The sequence below is a fragment of the Stegodyphus dumicola genome, chromosome 3 (assembly GCF_044657685.1).
Source record: "Stegodyphus dumicola isolate Sdum_Otavi_A_Nest chromosome 3, ASM4465768v1".
NCBI lineage: Eukaryota > Metazoa > Arthropoda > Arachnida > Araneae > Eresidae > Stegodyphus > Stegodyphus dumicola.
In genome coordinates this window covers 270,065,532-270,080,709 of record NC_140770.1, presented here as the reverse complement: position 1 = coordinate 270,080,709, position 15,178 = coordinate 270,065,532, and the positions used below count along the sequence as shown (strand labels likewise).

The window sequence follows — 15,178 nt, the reverse complement described above, 5'->3', positions numbered from 1 at the left end:
GTATAGATTTTACATAATGTAATAGGGCCAATTTTAATGTTATAAAATTTAAAACTTTTATTTTTATAATGCCAGATTATTTAAAAATGTTGACTATACTAGTATCAGCAGTATGAATTTTAAATAATATAATAGACCAAAAAATTTTATTTCTTATTAATTTTTATTAACTTCAATTGCTATTGATTTAAATTCATTATAGCATCATGTATAGCTTGCTATCAAAAAGTGGCAGAATTCATTCTTTCTTTAGCAATGCTTTGAAAGGAAAGTTTTTATTACTTGAAATCAGCTTCAAGTAAAAATTGAATTTATCAAATTATTGATACAATTTTGCATCTTTTATTCTTCTACGTGTTGATATTTATGAGCAAGGATGATTTCAGTTGTACTCATAAATATTTGACAGGGAATCATTTGATGTTCTGTGTGTATTAAGTTAAAATTTTCTTTAACTTATTCATCTGAAAGATGTGTGGTTAAAATTAGTTATTTTATTTTTATAGTGCTCTGTAACATGTGGAAATGGAGTTCAGAGTAGAGTTGTATTTTGTGGAGTATGGCAGGATGAATCAGTTATAAAGATAGAAGATAAAAATTGTGATCCATTGAAGAAATTTGATGAAGTACAAAATTGCAGCTCTGCTCCATGTAAAGGCACATGGTTTACTGGGCCCTGGAATAGAGTATGCTAATTTTTAATGCTTTATTATTTTTAATTATAGATCATTTAAAAAAAATTATTAGTCCAAAAGTGTAATTTACCCTAAAGGACTATTAATTTCGTTTTGGCATTTTGCGTTGAAAACTTGAAATGGCTGAAAGTTTTTCACTTTTCAAATTGTTGCCACCATATATTATCACCCTGTCTTGTATTTAAAGAAATTAAATAATGAAGAATCTGCATAAATATATGTATGTTTCTTGCACTGTAATAAAACGACTGTGCCTAGAGCCATCAAAATTTTAATAACATAATCTTCCATAAGATATGGGCATGTGGAAGCCCTAATCTGAATTTGAAATTTGTTTTATATCGGTTTCAGATTTTGTAACACTTCAACGAATTTTTGATTAAAAAACTAAATGATTTCAAAGTGAGCAATGGCAACAGTGCACGAAATTTTTTTTTTTATCTCCAGTATTGGAAATTCTAAAGATATGCCGATTTTAAAATTAATTTGTGATATTGCTGTTGAACTGAATTTTATAGTTTGAGTATGTAGAGCATAATATTTAATAAATAAAGGTAACCCGCAAAATGTTAAAAAAAAAGCTCATTTGGACGTAATTTAAAATCTGAAACATTTCAGATTTTCTTTTTCTTATTAATGTTTTCTTTAGCTTTAAAAAGTAATAGCACTGCATTGGGAGCAGAAGAAAAGTGATGATGTCTTATTTGCAATATTATCCTTAAATATGAAAATGTATCTAATATTTCTTGCATACCAAGTATTTTTGAATAATTGATGAAATTGCTATCATTTTCTTATATCAGTTTTTTAAACTATGTATAAAATGACTACATGGCATAACAATTGGGACTATACAATATAAACTATGTATACATAGAGCAGCAATTCCCAGTCTGGTAAGTGCTCTGTGTGAAACTTTTTGAAACTTAGCTTCATATAAATACAGATATTGTGAGGATTTGAAACCACTTCACTGTGAATGTTTATAGAAATAATAATGGGATTTCTTTTTCTACCATAAGTTTCCTGGTATTTGATTTTTTATGAGGTTTAAATGTGCAACTAATTAGGGTTAGTACTAAAGATATTAATCAAAATAGTAAACTGGGCAAAATCACAACTTCTTAAAATCAGATTTAGCTACTTAGTAGACTTAAAAGTAATTTAAGAAGCCACCATGAGCTCCTGCTGCTGCATACTGAAATAAGAACATTCATATTTGAATTGTAGATTTTGGTATTAGTTTTCATAGTCTGAATGATGTGTTTTTCAGTGTTCTGTTCCTTGTGGAGGTGGCGAAAGAACTAGAAAAATTTTGTGTTTTCATGAAGATACTGTTGTGGATGTTAGCCAATGTGATCCTGCTGAAGAGCCTTTTGATAAAGAGACATGCAATATGGCGTCATGTGATGAAGGTATGCTCATAAATGCAGATCATATAAAATCAGAATTAAATGTAAAACATTTATAGCTATATATTTTCAATGAATTTTATCTTCTAAAGCTTTTTTCAAAACAATGCCAATTTAAAGTGTAATAATGAATAATTTTCTTCTAAATTCATAACTGACTTCAGTGTTATTAAACTGATCATAAATTAAGAAGTACACTCATGTCCATAAATTAAGGATAATGCAAAATCAGGCAAAGGAAGAGTTAGAAGCAAAACAAATTTGACGTATTTGTAAAGCTTATTTATTAAACAAGAGGGAAAGAGCAAAAAAAGATGCTATATGTTTGATATTATTAAAAAATTAGCGATTTTTTCTCCCTGGAGCAAATTACAAAAAATACCTATTTACAAAAAACCAATATTACATGGTTGGTATGATTGTTAATACATTGTATGTCTTCCAGACGATGCAATACAGTCCGTACAACGCCTAGGCATGTTGAGTATCAAATTATCGATCTGATCTTGGGGGATATTACTTCACTCAAAAAGCAATGCTCTCCGAAGTTCCGGTAGACATGTAGGAGGAGGTTGACGGGCTGCAACTCGTCGGCCAAGCATGTCACACACGTGCTCTACTGGATTCAAGTCCGGTGAGAATGCTGGCCAGTCCATACGGGTGATATCCTCCGATTGAAGGCATTCACTTACTATGTTTGCACGGTGAGGACGGGCGTTGTCATCCATAAACACAAATTGTGCACCCATGGCGCCCCGAAACAAATGTACATGTTGTTACAGAATGACGTCCCGATAGATTTGGCTTGTCATAGTTCCAGTTTGAACATGCAGGTCAGTTCTGGAACCCAGAATAATTCTACCCCAAACGAGCACTCCTGCACCACTGTAACGGTGTCGTTCAATGATGTTTTCTTGGGGGTAACGGGTACCTGGAGCTCTCCATATGAAAGTCTGGCGAGAATCAGACTGCAAGCTAAACCTGGACTTGTCGGAAAACATCACACAAGCCCACTGTTGCGGTGTCCACAATGCATGCTCTCTACTCCAGGCTAACCGCAGGCGACAGTGAGTTGCAGTAAGTGGAATGCATCTGACAGGTCTACGAGCATATAGACCAATCTGCCCTAAGCGTCTGTACACGGTCTGCTCTGAAATTGTCGTACCAGTGGCTGAAGAGAGCTGACGAGACAGGTCTGAGGCTGTGCTCCGCCTGTTTCTTTTGGCAGTAACTGCCAAATACCGTCTCATTCGGCATTGTAACTCTGAGGCGACCTGTGCTGTAACGTCTACTCACATTATCATCATCTTGGAATCGTTGCCAAAGCCTGGAGTTCCAAATTCATCTGATACTTCCAGTTGGGTACGCCCATATTCCATACGGCCGATAATTCTAGCACATAAAAAATCATCCAAATGCGTCCTTTGTGTCATAACTATTCGGTTATTGCACTGAAATGCTTATAAAGTGCCTGCGAACAATTTTACTTCTTTGCCTGTATTCCTTATATATCACTCTCGTCATTGTGACGTACCATCAGTGTCATCTGGTTATTTCCTGAAATTTGCATATTATTCTTGAAGATGTGTGTAGTGATTTTACAGGTGATATACAGTCAAAAGTCGTTAATCCGGACTCGTTGGGACTTCGGCGATTCCGGATTATCGATTTTTCCGGATTATAGATCATCAGTTTAAATCTCGTAAGATGGCATGCAGAAATTCTAAAATTAAAAATATGAAATCATAATTTATGAAATAAAGAACAATTATGATCTAAAGGGTATCAAAATTTGCAAAAAGAAAAAGCTTAATATTTATTTTTTAACTTTATTAAACATTTCTTTCAATGTAAGTTGTTTAAGTTTTGCTTCGTTTCATGTGATAATACTTTCTCTTTAATTCTATTAAACAGACATAATTTCTTGTTCAGTTACAAAGTTCCGCTGTTCAAGTCCTATAATTGCTGTGTCGAGAACACCGACTAATTTGTCAATCGAAATTTTTTCGTTTTCACTAACCTCTGTCACTTTCTTCGCTATCGGAAGCAAATTATAATGACGAGGAACTTGTTTTAAATCATATCAAAGACGGAGCACATCAAGATGAAATACTAATTTATAAGGAATTATAAGCCAAATAAAATAAAAACATCTGCTCTGAAGATAAGGATAGTGCTGACAAATCAACTTCCAATTCATTACGCGCCCACTGCGGCGTTCCCCCCGTCGAGCAGCGTGAAATTGATAAACAGATTTCGGATTTCAAAACATACTTTCGCTTTAGATCCTTTACATATTAACAAATATATATCGGAAATTCTATTTGATATAATCGAAAGTTTAAGCTTAGTTTTATAAAATTGCTCTTACAGTCTGCAAAAAATAATAAGCCGGATCCAATTCGAAAATTAAGGAACAACACAATCATCAACATTAACTGAAATAGATAATTAGATAATTTTATCTTATACGTCCATTATACATAAAACGTGCACGTGAAAACGTATTCTGCACTTGCGCACACTCATATGCGCAGTCGTAAAAGGTCTTACGCACACACGTAATTTATCAAGTAGGATTAAATGCGCTTTTGTAAATGCGCTCAAGTAGGACCTATGCGCATGTGTCAACGCGGCGCATGCGCAGAAAGTTTTTAGTTTTTAGGTCCGGATTATAGATCATTCCGAATTATGGGTGTCCGAATTAACGACTTTTGACTGTATTTATTTTAGAGTTCGATATCCGCGTGACACTGGATTATCCTTAATTTATGGACATGAGTGTAATTAGATACAGTTATTATAAAATTAATTAGGTGATTAATAACATTAAGGTATTATAAATTAAATTAAGAATTAATACTTTTATAGATCAGAATGCTAATTTAATTTTGCATATTTTCACTCTTTTTTTTTAACACATTTGACATGCAGTTAAATAATGTATGATGAGCATGTATGAAAGCATATACTGTAAAAATTAATATTTATAAAAACTTATTCTCTTCTTTAATAAAGATTTAGATGAAATTTAATTTTTGCCTTTCTACCTCTCCAATTTCAGAATATTCTGCTGTTTTCTATTACTATTTTTTTTATTTTCTTCAGTTAACAGTATATTGCAATATTTAATATTGCATTTATTATACTAGGCTGTAATACAAGGCATAATAAAGTAGTTTGATTATATCTTATCTATTTTCATTCGGTTTGCAGTATTTTGAGAGTATGCCCAATATTGATGAACTTTCCAAATTTAAATTATTTTAAATTTTGCCTTTTTGATATACTAATCAAGATAGCAGTTAAAGAAAATTCCCTTTGTCTATCTATCAAAATATATTAAAATTATAGGAACTTTGTCGTGGACTCAACAGCACATATTTTTTGCTTCAAGTGCTCTTGTAATCTTAACTCTGTACATCTCTTTTTTGAAATAAAAGATATACATACTTTCTAATAAGAATCTGAATAACTGTTTTAATTACTAGTTGTGGCTATTTATGATGCTGCTCGTGTTAAGTTGCATGTTATGCTCATGATAATTTCATAATCTATTTAAAAATATAACTGGAATTATGCAGCTATAGTTTATGATAAAAAGGTGTTATTTTCCCTCCTAAATTAAAATGAAAAAGCTTGCTTACAGTATTAAAGAAATAGACAAAAACGAATTGGCAACTATTTTTATTTACTTGTAGGCATTTAAATATAATTCATAAAGAAATAAGGTAACCATAGTACTACTATGAAGAAGTTAAAATTTTTTTCACTTTAAATTTATAACTGCAGGTTTTATCAAATATATGTGAAATTTTGAAAGTTCACATTAAAAGTTCAGTCTATGTGAATTTCTTTCCGTGTTTTGTTTTGTATATTTTTATTTAGTTTCTAATGGTACTTTTGGTTGAATTATACTTTAAAACCAAAAGAATAGCCTTCATATGATGCCATCATGCAGGCCTTTCTAAAGGAAATTGACTCATATACACATTACACATAGGGGAAAACCACAAAAATACCCATGCAGCAAATGGGCTACATTTGCTGGGATTCAATCCCTGGATTAAACTAGAGTGTTCGGCAACTTTACCTATTGGCCACTGGTGGGCACTTCGCCATATGAACTCTGGGAAGTAAGACTCTGATGACAGCAAACCGTGCAGTGTTGATTTTTATTCTGCCACTTAGCTGAGTGTCAAACATTTTGTGTATGAACAAATTTTCAGTTAACAAAATGAAATTTATGGCTCACAATAAAATATCTTTAACCTGCCCTTCAATTCCTCTATCTTAATCCATGTCGTAGTCTGAATATCTCACCAATCTCTCTTTTTTGTATATGGTCAATAAATTTTGGTACGAGTGTAGTTGCCTCTTTATTTGGAATCAAAGCAAGAAAGAATTCATTTGTTTTTCAGTCTAACAAAATATCCTGTAATGTGGAAGAATCCTGCAGACTTTGTTCACTTCTGTGCAAATAGAATTTCATTTATCTCAAAAAAATTTTCAGCTGTTCAAATAGAGTTTCATTTATGTCAAAAAAACTTCCAGGACCACCTCTTTGCTTATTTGGTTGTCATATGTAAAGAATCAATTCTTTTATAAAAATTTTCCAGTCAAAAGTCTTATTTTCCTAAAGGTTGAGTTGCTCCTCCCACTGCTTGATCATTGTCGCTTCCTCTGCCTAACAATAAACTAACCACTTCATTCCTAAGAACATTATTCTGAAGCAACTGTATCCAGTTGCCGAAACATGTGCTTTTCCTTCACTTTCATCTTTTAACACTGCACTTCCTGATAAATAGTTTTACTTAATGGCCATTTTTGCATATTTGAATGAGGGGCAAGTTGTGCCTTAACTGGATGAAAGATCTTATCTTTCTTATTTCTTAGTAAACCAAACATTTTTAGCTCTTTCTGTCTTAAAAAGGAAAATACATTGACACATGAAATACTGAGAACTCTTCTCATGATGAGAAAATTATGAGTGATCATGAATTGTTAATATTTATACCAAAAAAATGGAATAGAATACAGTGACATGTGGTTTTCTCAGAGTTTTCATCACAAGCAAGTAATTTATCAATACTCTTGACAATGGGTTCAAAACAGGGTCCATAATAATAAGAAAGAACCTCCCCCTCCCTCAAATCAGAAGTCTCCCATTTTTTTCTATGTATATTCTATATTTTAAGGGGCTTCATAAAGTGCTTACTAATGAAAAAAATATTAGTTTGAGATGATGATACTAATTAATTCTTTTACGACAAAACTTTTACTGGAGCTTTCTTTTGGAGACATTTAATTCTGGGTTTAAGCCTGTCATCTAGCAAAAAAAATTTCCTACATTATTTATAAATTACTGACAATATGTTCCAAATGAACTTAACTACGTCTGAAAAATTCTTGCTTAGATATACATTCATCATTTTGAAGTGACAACATTTATGGTTTTTGTGCAGCAATTTTCTGCTAAAATTGATCGGTTTTACTTATTTCTTCCCTCTTTGTATAACAGATGAAATTATGATCTTTGGAGGTTGCAAGGATTCCAAATATGGTTGCTGCCCAGATGGTATAACAGTTGCAGGTTTCAATTATGAAGGATGTCCTAGAATGAATATAAGCAGCACTAATAATTCATGTGAAGAAGCAGAATTCGGATGCTGTTCAGATAATTTCACTCTTGCTTTAGGACCTTTCAAGTAATTATTTTTTCATGAATTTCAGATTTAACCTATTGGGATGCATATGTAAAAATTGCCTCCTCATAATCAATTTATATTATCTGCATTGCCTCATCATATCTCTTTTATTTTTATTTTTTTTTTTAACATTATTTTTACCGTATTTGACGGCATGTAAGATGCACCCTTATTTAGAAGGCCACACACAAGGGAAAAAAGTTTCAATAGTCCGCGCGATAGCGTGGTACCACAATAACTTAAAATGTGGTTTCTTTTAGTTCTCACATTTCGTAAAAGCCAAATAAACTATCATTGAATGCATTTACCAAACATATCTTTATTAAGAAAATTAACAAACGGCAAACTATTTTGAACATGATATGTAAATTTCAATAATGAATAAATGAATGAACGGCAAGCAATCAAACATAATACAAAATAAAGCAGAAACAACAAAAAACACAGATTCAAGGAAAACATTGCCTATCATGAAATTAGACTTTAATCAAAGGATTTTTATGGTTACTTCAAAACCATAAAAATCCTTTTCACTATCATCATCATCGAAAATGAGAATATCGTCATCACTACTGTTTCCGTCATCGCTAGTATCACCTTCTTCGAATAATGCGTCGTTGTCTGTTCCGTCAAGAGCATAACTGATTCCGCACTTCTTAAAGGACTTAACAATTACTTCAGCCTTTACGTCCTCCCAAGATCTTTTTACCCACTCGCACACTTGTGAAATAGAGGGCCACTTAGGTGGCCCTCTATTTCACAAGTGTGGAAAATAGGGTCACTGAGGGTATGAGGGCGTGATGTGGCTCTCCTATCCACTTGTTCCATCATTCTTGCACTTTTTCCTTAAATGGCTTATTCACCGATGCATCTAAAGGCTGCAATTGGCTAATCAGTCCACAAGGAATGACAGCTATCTGGGTTTTTAATTCTCTCGGCTTATTCTTTATGGTTTCAGTTCTATGTGTGCTAAACTGATCCAAAACCAAAAGAGAGGGTTTTCTTAAGAGTCCACCAGATCACCTCGCCCATACGTTCTGTAACCACAGTTTCATTCCAGCTTCGTCTATCCAGCCTTTCGGATAAACATGAAAAATTACACCCGTTGGAAGTTTTTTTTTTTTTGAATATGAAAAAAATTAATAATAATGGTGGTAGTTTTGTGCCATCAGCACAACATGTTAGAACTACCGTATATCGGGTTTTTCATGACCTGTGATTTTTATGGTTATTGATTTAGACCCTTTAATACTCACAGTCTTGTTGGATGGTCCTTTAATACTCACACTCAAATGTGAGTAGAATTTCATCCATATTTCGTATTTGACCAAGCTCTAAAGAAGTTTTCTTGCGTGCATTTATAACAAACGTATGACATTCCAGTATTTTTTCTTCATAATCTGCTGACATTTTTTGTGCAATAGTTGTTTTTGTGTGCATTGATAAGCCTTGCCTTTTCATGAACATGTAGCACCAACCCTCAGACCCTGAAAAGTTCTGATTCCCATGTTTTTATGCAAATCCTTTGGCCTCACTGATTATCATTTTGGTTGAAACACTTATCCCAGATTTCTTCTTATCTATCACCCACATTTTTATGGCATTTTCAAGTTCAGGCCAAGATGGAGCTGGGCATCGAAAGTTATGTTTTTGTATTTTAGCAGTCTTCAGTTGATCTTCCTGCAGTCGCCAAGTACGTATCATTTTTTCGGTAGGCAGTGGACCGAAATGCCTTGCTACTGCTCTGTTTCCATGCACTTTGGCGTAGTTTAACACTCCTAGTTTATACTGAACTAGCAGCTTCACTGCCAGCCTTTGTCTGGCTTTTAAATGTACCGGAAAAATGGCTGAAGGGAACACCAAACGTTAAATTTAAAAACTGCATAGAATTTTACTCTGCAGAACAACTTCATAAAAAAACGTTATTACGTATAACAAAATTACAATGAAATAAGCAATATCCCTTAATACAAATATTAATTATTTTAATAAATAAATTAACCAACTTCTCTTTGCAAAATCTTAAGAACTCAAATGGTATAAAGGAGGTTAAGAACTTTGTTTCCTAAAAAAATTACTCCAAACTTTTCAATATCGTAAAAACAGTGAAATGAGCAATAAATAACATAAAAGAATACAAAAAAAATCTGAAAAGCAAAGTATAAGTAATGATATTTTATCTTATATTTTTAAGAGAAAAAAATTAGGTGCTACTTTGGTAGACGGTTGTACGGATTTTTGGTGATTTACATTGGCGCAATTGTTGGCGCGGTTTTTATAGTCATCAGCCATCTTGAAAAATGCTGTTTTCGCTTATTTTACGCATATAGTAAAGTATTAGAAACTTTTGAAAAATAAATATCGTTAAAAATGATGAATTAATTTTTTGTTGAAAATGTTGTTTTTTAAGATGGCTGGCAAATGTAAAGAAATACATTTACTAAGAGTATAAAATGCTAAAGTAAGGTTAAGTTATTACTTTCATATAATAGAATAAAAACACCGCCATAAAAACATTGCGCCAACATTTAATTGGATTAAAATATTGCTTAAATTGAATATCAAATTAAAAACATCATACCAGTGTTTAAAAGAATTAAAATATTACTTAAATACTTTAAAATAAGTTTTATAGGATTTAATTATTTAACATTAAAACATGTGTGGCAATAAATATCTCAGGAATTTTTGAAAACATTGTATTAATTTTTTAATAAAAGTTGAAGTATACAATTATAAAATAAAAGAAAATTATGTACTTACATTTTTTTAAAGTATTTTACTTGTCGTATATTGATAAGTACCAGAAAAAAAAGGAAAAAAAAAAAAAAAAAAAAAAAAAAAACCGATCTTTATCTGTGATCCACATCTCTCGCACTTCATTGGAGAAGAAATTCGCGAGGTTTTCTCCAAAAATTTAAAATAAATTTCCTCTGATGCTATTAACAATTTATAAATAAATCTTTGATTAGGAAAGCCAGGTTGGCCAAAATAAGGTCTCAAAGGGCAATTTTTTTATTCTGATACCAGTAATTCTTGGTAATTACCAATAACAACATTCATCTTCAAAATGGACATATCTATTCCATTTGAAATCTGAGGAATTTGAAGAGATGAATAATAAAATTTTAAAATGGCGCGGTAATGCACAAATATTCAGTAACCAATAAGGGAGCTGATTACATTACGCATAGAATTAAAATTATTTAAATACTCATTCATAATAAAATCATTTTTAAAACAAATGCAAAATTAAATTGTATTTTAATATTTAACAGCCATAAATGATGCTTAAAACGTTAGATTAAATTTTTAGATATTAATAAAACCAATTACATTTTAAGTAAGGTGACGTCATCCACAACATAAAATTATAAAAAATACTATAAAAATCAAAATTTTTATTTCAAATAAAAATGCTAAATTGAATTGATTTTTAATATTTAGAAGCCATAAATAATATTTAAAACACGGAATTTATGCATAATAAAATGCTTTATTTTTAAAATAAAATGACGACAAAGTATCAGTTACCATAAATAACTTGTCCAGTAATGGGTTTACCATAAGTCGTATTACTCGCCAAAAGAAAAATTACCAAAATCCGTGCAACCGTCTACCAAAGTAGCACCAAAAATTACAATGAAATAAGCTATATCCCTTAATACAAATATTAATTATCCTAATAAAAAAAACTTTCCGTTGAAGAAAAAGAATCATGGAAAACTTTTCAATATCTTACAAACAGTGAAATAAGCAAAAAATAACATGAAAGAAACTCATAAAACAAAAAATAAAACATTTTCATTTAAATAAAAATTGTTGCCAAACCCATATTTCTAAAAGAATTAAACTATTAAAAATAATGTGATTTCATCAAAAATCTATCAACAACAATAAGAAAGAAAAATTGTTGTCAAAATCACATTTGTAAAGATGTGAGAAGTGTACTCGGAAGCTTCATTTAAAAAATTTTTTAAAAATACAAAATATTATAATTTTTCCAGGGTTCGTAGTGGTCCTTATAAGTGCTTATAAGTCCTTATATTTGAAAATAAAATATAAAGGCCCTTATAGGTGCTTACTTTTTCTTTAAAGCCCTTATTTATTTATTTGTTTTTAGTGCTTATTTTTTGCTTTTAGTGCTTTTTTTTTAATGAACGCGCTATTTTTCCCCGTATCAAAGCCGAAACTAAATAAACAACTTTTCTTCCTAATATGGAATGTTAGATGGTTAATCATACTTCCGGAAATAGCTTTTCCCCCTTTCTCTGCATTAACATAACCTTTAGTATGCACGAAGTGTACAGACAGGTGCCCGTCGTTCTTATGGTCAAAGAATTGCGAAAGCAGTAGAAAATTCCGGTACATTCGGCATTCTTTTCCTCCCACCCAAATACTACACATGTTTGAATTTCTATCAAGATCTTAATTTTTATCAATTCTAATTTGCATTCTCGTTCCGCTTGGTCAGTTCATATTCGTGTTTATTATGATCATTATGCTTATATTATGAACATATGTATGAATGTTTATAATAACATAGTTACAGTAAACTTCCCAAAATGGTTGTGTTTTAACACAGATTAGCTTTCTAAGGAATAATATTCGGAATGGCTTAAATAAAGGGAAAGTAATCGAATAGTCAAAATAATTTCATTTTTTTGGCCAATACATTACACAGTACGAAGATTGGGAGGTTCTCACCTTTCTCCGCAAAATCTCAAATATTGAGACTAATGAAAAACACCCTAGTTATTTGGTTCTTTATTCTCCTAATACCCGCAGCTGTTGATTCCGATTGCGTAATATCACATAGAGAAGAATTAGGGCACACGTATTGCGCAATAACTTTTGCGATATTTTGCAGATATAATTAATTGTGATGTTCTGTCCAAGATTTCTTTATGAACACTTAAAAGAGTTTTACTGTCTTTGCTAAGCAGAATATTTTTCAGTTCCATTGGTTTATTTTTTATATGATGCACATATCGAAATGTTAAAAGCATTTATTTAGCGGAAAAATCTAAAGAGTGGCTACAGTCACCCCCTCCACTCCTCTTTTTCAAGTTACGCTCGACTGTTCGAATATTCGCCAATTTCTAAGTATGCAGGTTAGTTAAGCTTTTACTGTTAAAGGATGACTGCATGAAGCAAATTTCTGTCTTCTGATTTCAGAAATGTTCCTCTTTTTTACTTAAATTACTTTGCTTGCAATATCTGTTAAGGGAAAACTGATATACAGTGAAAATTTAGAAAATGTTCAGAATTTAGACTTAAATTATTTAAATATCAATATGAATGGAAAAATAAATTGTATTTATTATTAGGTTCCAAGCGAATACAATAAATGTGGCTTATTATTATTTATTTTCTCTATTTTGAACTGAAATTTCATCATTAAATCTTGTAATATAGTTTAGTTCTGCATAGTTTTTTTTCTCTCATTGTAAACTAGTTCTGTAAATTAATCTGTTATTTAAAATTTTTTTTAAAAAAAAGTAATAATTTTCTATGGTTGAGGTAATGCTTATTCTCTCTTAATAAATACTGCATTTCTCATATTTAAATTACAAGTCTAATTTTTAAGGTTGTGCAGTTGTGTATAATGTAATTAGACTGGTGCTTATTTTTTTCTTAAAATTTGCTTGAAAAGTGCTTATAGGTGCTTATTTTTTTAATTAAAATGTGGCTATGAACCCTGTTTTCCAAAATTCTTTTTGTATAAGCAGTCGCAAGGATGAAAGTTTAACGTGTCCAAAAATCAAAGAAAAATAAATTGTACATTTTTAAACATAAACATTTTTAGAAAAAATCCCATTGAAAAGGTGTTAAGCTCACTTTGTTAAATAAATTCGTATTTAATCAATTTATTGAAACACAGAATTTATTTTAAGTTCGTAAAATAACTAAGTGCCTACGTTTCATGACGATGTGAAAATGGAGTACGTAGGGTAAAATCTCGCTTTCCTATAGCCCATTATGTCTCAAAATAACGTGATTTCGTCAGAAAACATAAAATAAAAAAATTCGAATTCGAATTTCAAAAAAGTCACTTCGAGGTGCACTGGCTCTTGTCTAGATGCACCTATGTACCAAATTTCGTAGCCGTGGGTCTATTAGCTTATGCGCAGCGCTAACGAAAGACACACACAGACTCTTTGTTTTATTATATGTAGAGATTGTATAGCTTAATCTCTTGTTTCCTGTAGTCATAATTTTCAGGGTATTTTTTATAAACAAATAGTTTTAAGCACCGATACCGACACATTTATACAGAGTAGCACCGATACCAAAACGTGTGTCGGCTGAGTCAAAGAAAGTCTATGTAAAGAAGGAAACTCTCCATAGACGTAATGTGACCGTCGAACCTGTTCGAACTTCGACATCAGCTTCGAGCTTTGGCACTTTATGGCGACAGATATTTCATGCATGCGCAAAATAATTATGGCAGATGTAGAAAAAGTTATGTGTGTCTAGACCTTTATCCGGGCTAAAAATAGCATTCAGTATTAAAAGTTAACCTGTGTCCTTCACGTATAAGACGCAGGTAACTTTTTTGAGACCAAATTTAGGGAAAAAAAGTGCGTCTTATATGCCGTCAAATACAGTATTTACCTTTAATATTAAAAAACTGTTCAGTCATAATACAACTCTTAAGGTTACAGACAACTGAAGATTTAAAACACATTCATAAGAATTACAAAGCTGTATTTCATAAATTTTGCTCCAAATGCATCATTTTTGTGCTTTTTCAGTAATGGTGCTCATTCTGGTATGTTAGTTTATCTAAAGGTAAACATAAGTTATCAAACATAACAACAATCATCTGAAACGAAATATAGGATATGAAATACATATTTTTGTCTAAGCATAGGGCATCAAATCTTTTGGACCACCCCACACATTAATCTATGAGGCTGAAGCAAATAAAAATAGATTACTTAAGTTTAATTTTAAAAAAATTGTTAATATTTTGAAAAGTTTGAAACTGAAGAACTTTCTATCAGTATCAGTTCGAACTTTTCTATCAGTAAAACCTTTTATTTGTTCTGAGCTCTGATGAAGAGTAATGTGCAGCTATATCTCACATATAACAAATTTTAAATTCCTTTTGTAATGTTTTGATCTAAATCAAACTTCCAATAATCACAAAAGTTAACTTTTTTTTTTTAACTTTATAATCTATCTTTTTTGCAGTTCAGTCATACATTATAAGACAGATTTTTGCAATAAGAAAATTATATTTGTAGTCTTAATTCCTGTGCTATATGTACAGTTTCTGTTTTTTGTAAAGAACTAGTGTTCTAAATATATAACTTTATAATGAATTCTCATGAAATATGCTATTTAAACGAAAGAA

General features: G+C 31.3%; 1 protein-coding gene across 5 annotated transcripts in view; it reads left to right on the top strand.

Moving 5' to 3' along the window:
• The window catches only part of LOC118192400 (papilin-like), a 198,655-nt gene that overhangs the window by 99,246 nt on the left and 84,231 nt on the right, over positions 1 to 15,178 (top strand). For all 5 annotated transcript variants that reach the window (XM_035363369.2, XM_035363363.2, XM_085814135.1 and 2 more), the window contains 3 exons: positions 507 to 686; positions 1,969 to 2,110; positions 7,629 to 7,815. In XM_035363369.2, coding sequence (XP_035219260.1) covers positions 507 to 686; positions 1,969 to 2,110; positions 7,629 to 7,815 — 509 coding nt within the window. The remainder of the gene's footprint in view (positions 1 to 506; positions 687 to 1,968; positions 2,111 to 7,628; positions 7,816 to 15,178) is intronic.